The sequence below is a fragment of the Rutilus rutilus genome (assembly GCF_951802725.1).
Source record: "Rutilus rutilus genome assembly, chromosome: 16".
Classification (NCBI taxonomy): Eukaryota; Metazoa; Chordata; class Actinopteri; order Cypriniformes; family Leuciscidae; genus Rutilus; species Rutilus rutilus.
Genome location: NC_140224.1, coordinates 5,142,864 through 5,149,044, shown reverse-complemented (window position 1 = coordinate 5,149,044; position 6,181 = coordinate 5,142,864). Strand labels below are relative to the sequence as shown.

At 37.7% G+C, this 6,181-nt stretch overlaps 1 protein-coding gene across 1 annotated transcript in view; it reads left to right on the top strand.

Moving 5' to 3' along the window:
* The first annotated feature begins 2,416 nt into the window (after window positions 1–2,416).
* Window positions 2,417–6,181, top strand: part of LOC311305685 (carbonic anhydrase 14-like) — a 29,218-nt gene continuing 25,453 nt past the window's right edge. Inside the window, exons 1-8 of the mRNA XM_084433498.1 lie at window positions 2,417–2,537; window positions 2,671–2,743; window positions 2,889–2,915; window positions 3,045–3,215; window positions 4,266–4,417; window positions 4,515–4,616; window positions 4,723–4,795; window positions 5,977–6,143. Of these exons, the coding sequence (XP_084289624.1) occupies window positions 2,671–2,743; window positions 2,889–2,915; window positions 3,045–3,215; window positions 4,266–4,417; window positions 4,515–4,616; window positions 4,723–4,795; window positions 5,977–6,143 (765 nt within the window). The 5' untranslated portion in view covers window positions 2,417–2,537. The remainder of the gene's footprint in view (window positions 2,538–2,670; window positions 2,744–2,888; window positions 2,916–3,044; window positions 3,216–4,265; window positions 4,418–4,514; window positions 4,617–4,722; window positions 4,796–5,976; window positions 6,144–6,181) is intronic.

Here is a 6,181-nt window from a genome sequence, read left to right as displayed (position 1 = left end):
AACAATCGTATGCGAATGTCGTGTGCAGTGGAAAGACGGCTATACATTTTCGTACGAATTCGTATAAATTCATATGATCTCATTTCATACGTTTTCTATCTCCCTCGGGAATTTCCCACACTGGTTATCAGCTGTGTTTAAATTCCGCCTGGTGTTAACACCAACATGGCAGCTGAGTTAGTGGCCCAGAATGTTCATGCTATGTTGAATAAATATCCTGAGGCTCCGGTGTTTATTATGCAAGCTGCAAGTTGGACAGTGTCCTCCCATCCTTTAAGCAGTATGTTGATTCTCCCACAAGAAAAGATAATGTGTTGGATTTGTGCTACGGGGACGTAAACAATGCTTATATTGCTCGCGTGCACTAGGCTCCGCGGATCACAACATCGTCTTTTTGTTTCCGCAATATAGACAAATGCTGAAGAGAGAAAAGCCAGCTACCTACAGCATCACCCAGTGGACAGAGGACGCAACTGCACAACTCCAGGGGTCATTTGCATGTACAGACTGGAGTATTTTTGATGTCGACCTGGATATAAAAATGGAGACAATAACTGATTATATCAAGTTTTGCATGGCAACCAGCATTCCAGTCAAAACTGTTAAAAGATATCCTAAATTGAGACCATGGATGACCTGCCAAATAAAACTCAAACTGCAAGAAGAAACAACAAGCATTTAATCACAAAGATTGGCTTTTACTGAGAGTGCTACTAAACTGGTACTAAACACTATCCTTCTGGTTGTCTGCCCACAGCTGGATCCTTACCAGTTTGCCTACAAGGCCAAAAGAGGAACAGAGGATGCTGTTGCTTGCCTCCTTCATACTCCCCTCCAACATCTGGATTCTCCCGGCCATTATGCAAGGATTCTCTTTATAGACTTCAGTTCCGCCTTCAATACGATTCAACGCCACATCATGATAACCAAACTCCACCATCTTCACATGCCTCCTCTTTTCATCCACTGGATCTATAATTTCCTCAGTGAAAGACCACTGGCAGTAAGGGTGGGTAGTGTAACATCCTCCACCATTACTGTCAACACTGGAGTCCCTCAAGGCTGCGTCCTTAGTCCCTTCCTCTACACACAATATACTAACGACTGCCGTAGCCCCTCCGACATCACAAAGTATTTCAAATACTCGGATGACACAGCCATACTCGCCCTCCTCACCGGCACCGAATCAGTTACAGCACATCACCAATCTGTTGCCCATTTCACTCACTACAGTAGGCTACAGACAGTCATCTCCTCCTTAACATGACTAAAACAAAGGAACTTATCCTGGACACACGGCAAAATCTCTCCACCACTCACAGACATTCATAGGCGCTGCCAACAGAGACTATTTGTCATACGTAAACTCAGGACTTTCTCAGTCAAACCACACCTTCTTCTTTTGTACCATAGTATCATTGAACCCATCCTCTTGTATTGTGCCACCTGCTATTTCACTTTCTCTCACTAATAGAAACAAGCTCCTTAAAATCACTAACACTTCTTCAAAAATAATTGGTCTTCCCACACCCAACTTGGCGGCTTCTTATTGACACTGCTAACACCATTGTGCAAAACCCCAGCCACCCTCCAGGCAAAATTTCCTCTAACGAGGACAATAAAGGATTAATATGAATACGATCTGATCTGCTTACGCACCACTAACATTTTGCATTCATTTTGTTCTAAAAATCTTACATAATAACTTTGTCTCTTACATAAGATCTCCTGCACTGGCACTGCCTTCTCTCTTACCTGACTTTTACCTGTATTTTATTGTTAGGCCTACCTCTTAAGGTTTTTCTGGTTTGCATGGTCCCATTAAGCCCAGAGATATCATGACTTCCACCATCTGGTTCCGGAAGCATCTTTCACCTTTGACATTCATTCAAAAGTATCTGTTTATTCTGATTATATTTTATCAGAACAAATAAATATCTGATAGCCTATTTTCTGATGATATTATTCGGATTTTTGCAAGAAACATATAGGAATCGCAAATGTTTCATTATTTTATACAGATATTTTGAATTTAAAATCGATCTTTTATCACAGTTGCACAAATTCGAAATCGCATCGAAAAATGACGTTTTCTCATAAGGTCTACCGAGTTCGATATTGACTGCTTTGATGAGCAAAAACGAATGACCAATTATGTGTTAAAAATCAAAAGATAAACATTAAAGAGTTTAAGTAAAAAACATTTAAACATTCAAGTAGGATATAAATCAACTGACATAATTCATCTGATCATTCCCGAGATTGCAAAACCGTGCTTTCTCCCGTCATCACGAGAGAGTTGGGGAAGTGATGCTGGAAGATAGGAACGCGACTAGATAAATCAAGTGGCCTATTGACTGCTATTTAAAAGTAAAAGATAAATGATAATGCGATCACATGCGTTTGATCGGAATGTAACCGAGTGGATGAAACGCATGAACGTGACACACCCACTACAGGTGAGCTGAGAAGAGTATTAAAGGAGGGGAAGAAGACATTCATTTTCAGCATACCGACAGGTGAATCAAAAAGAAGATGTAAGACCATAACTACCTTTTTTCTTCTTCTTTTTTTTTTCGATTTATTTCGTTTCTCATATCAAATTCAATTAACGGTTAAATTCTGTTAGCAGCATTGATTGCCATTGTAATGATTTCTTGTTTGATTTAGATGATTGTCTTGCTGGTAACTTTCCTCGCTGCTCTTCTGTGTCCCTCCGTCCACAGCGCGGACTCTTCAGTGGGTGAGTAACTCAAGTTCAACTTAATTTACTCCTAAAAAGGACTACTCCTATTAAAATAGGCACTAAAGGCGCTTGAAACTTTTTTTGATGGAAATTCTGCTGTTTCATTGGTTATAAATTAATGCTTTCCTTTAAACCTAAACAGAATGGTGCTATCACAAGCCAACATGCAGTAAGTGTTATTTATTGTATTATAAAATATTCCACTGTATAAAAGTTAATATAAATCTTATTATAAAATGTTCTATATTTAAAACTTGTTAGTAGATTATTTATTTTTTCTATCGCTTATTTGTAATAGATTTTACAACCTGGTCCAAAATTGCTCCACAATCCTGCAATGGATCCAGGCAATCTCCCATTGATATCGTGACTACAAGTGTTAAGGGAAATCCTAACCTGACCTCATTTAACTTCACTGGTTTTGATGACAACTCCACCTTCACGTTTATCGTTAACTCAGGCGACTCTGGTAAGGGGCACGGAGCACATGGGAAACTTGATTTAAAAAATATATGTATATATATATTTGATTTGTTCGTCTTTACACAATATAGTTGCTACATATGTAGCAGATTTATTAAAATGGGCTTCCGAATGAGGGACATAGGCTTCTATAGGCTACCTATTAACAAAAGCGATCAATCCTTAAGAGACGGTAACATGAGAGGTTTAACATTAAAAAGCTCCAGAAAAGTATACAGCACTGAGAACTAGGTGATAAACTGATAGACAACAGAAGGATAAAAGTTATTTGATTCCTCTTTTTGTTCATACCATGAGACTCACTGACTACATAGAGGCAACTTAAAGTTAAAGTTGTTTTTAGGGTGTAGGCTACTAGAATATGTTTACATGCTTGATTGTTAAAAATATTTTTCGCATATTTTAAATGATTACAGCTGCTCTCTCCCCTGGTTGAACGCGTCGTACTCCTTCCGAAACACGAAATGTGCTGTGATTGGTTAACTGGTGATAGCTTTGAACTTTGAGCGTCGTAACTTTGCAGATGTTGTGTATGCTCAAACAGCAACATTACACACTAACTAAAGTAAAAAAAAAAATTGAAAACATAATCAAGCACCCCTTTAAAGTTGTAAAAGAGGTATTCACTTTATTGTTCAATGCAGAAGTAATGTGTTTTCTGTGAATGTGCGAGACTTCCGATTTATTAGCCGCTATAAGGAAATAATAAACCTGTAGGCTATATCAAAGCTCAGTAAACTGTAAAGCTGTTTGCAACCAACCAGCATGTTTATAGTTAATACAATACTTTAAAATAATATGGTAAGAAGTACCAGTTTGCAATTTCAAGCAGCATAACGATTTGTACAGCTAAAAATAGCCAGAAGTGAATGATACCGGAAGCCTTAGACACGTAAAAATTACAATTACAAATGGCCGCGTCTGTTCTTAATTAAAAAATAAGGTGGATGGGGCGCAGACAAAGCATCAGTGATGCACAACGTCACTGTATTCCATGTCCTGGACCTTGTATCTAATATGTCCATTGTTTTCACAGTGGTGGTCAACCTGGATGATGATAAAATGACAGTGCAAGGAGGTGATCTTCCAGGTCTATACAACACTAAACAATTCCATCTCCACTGGGGTAACGGCATCTCCTCACCTGGCTCCGAACACACTGTGGATGGCAAACAATACCCAATGGAGGTATGAATTAATTCATTTCCTCTGCAAATGCATTGCATTATTCCACATAGCATTATCCCAAATGCATTATCTTTATACGTCTGATTCTGTTTCTCAGCTGCACATTGTGAATGTCCATTCAAAATACAACGGGAGTGTGGCAGCTGCTCTTGCTGCTAATGACAACACAGGATTGGCTGTTCTTGGTTTCTTTATTGAGGTGAGCAAGACCACGTTTATTATATCCAGAGTCAAGCGCAAACCTTAAAGTATATTCATGGCTTTGTTGTGTGCTCATGTGTATGTATTTTTTATTTAACCAACAGGGAACCAATGAACAAAACAAAACAAAAAGTTGGGATATCCTAACATCCATTTTGACACAGATCTCTTTTTCAGGTAAAGAAATAGTTTGTTGTTGATAGTTTACCCAGAAATGAACATTTTGTCACTCCTCACCTTCATGTCGTTCCCCATTGAAAGAATGTTTCAACTGTTTTTGCCCATACATCGAGTGTCAGTGTGGTCCAAAACAACAATGGCATTCAGGCACAAATCATAGAGACATACCTTCTTTTGTTTTCCACAGAAAAAAGAAAGTCATAAAGGTTTTGGAACAACAATGTTGACAGATTTTTCATTTTTGAGTAGTGAGCCAGATCAGCGTCAGATTTCACTCAATTCTGTGAAAGCGATGTTTGCCATGTGATCTTCGTACTTTGGTTAACGATATGTATTGCAAATATTATCTCAGTTTGATCTTATTCAGCGTTAGTAATTGAGTCTTGTGTAAAGTGCAACATCAGACATTATCAGAGCCTAAATTCGTGTGGTATTTGTTCTTGATTAGCCAAAGTTATGAACGTAGTGTGTTTGTGGTCTTGCCACTTGATCATGTTTGTTTTGTTAATTACCTAATTCTGAATTTACTACTTGTTTACTACTATACGTTGCCGGTTTGTGCGACTTTCTTATTCTGTCAATTGGTGTTCTTACAGCAATTTGCAAACATCTACAGTTATATCTTCATTGTTAGTTAGGTTAAGAGTGATCGCAACTTTTTGTATTTTTGGTTTTAGTTAGCATAGTTAATGTAAAGTGTCGAATACGCTGAAGATTTTGGTTTTGTTTCTACAATTACAAGTTAGTTTTGTGGTTTTTGGGTTATCAGTTACGGGAATCGTTTTTTAATTTATTATTATCTCTTCAATTTGGTGACACTTGTTTTTTTTTATGTTTGTATTCTATTTTATTTATATTGTTTTGTAACTTGTTCACACACTGCATTTTTTCTGATAAATTATACTCGGTACTGTACTTTATTCTTTTTTATCGGTTGTTTCTGTTTATTGCACATGCTGCAGCAATTATATCTCACTTAAATGTTATGCAATCATACCTCTAACATCAAGCACGTAACAGAATCCTTTTATCAGTATGAAGAGTCTTGCAATTCACACCATTAAAAACTTGGTATTTTGTTAATTTCTCTTAACCGATATGATTTAACAACAAATTAGCACAAAACTGAAGACGGCCAAGTAGTTCCTTACACCCTCTTGACGTTTTTGTGTATTTAGGTAATTCAACCACAGACATCATGAATCAAATCACAATGGACAGTCTGCTTGAAGGGGTGAACAGGACTAAATATTACCGGTACCAAGGCTCCCTAACCACACCCAACTGCAATGAAGCTGTGATCTGGACTGTGTTCAAAGATACCATCAAAGTCAGCCAGGACTTTGTAAGTCAAGGCAACTCTATCGTAGAGTAATTCATAAA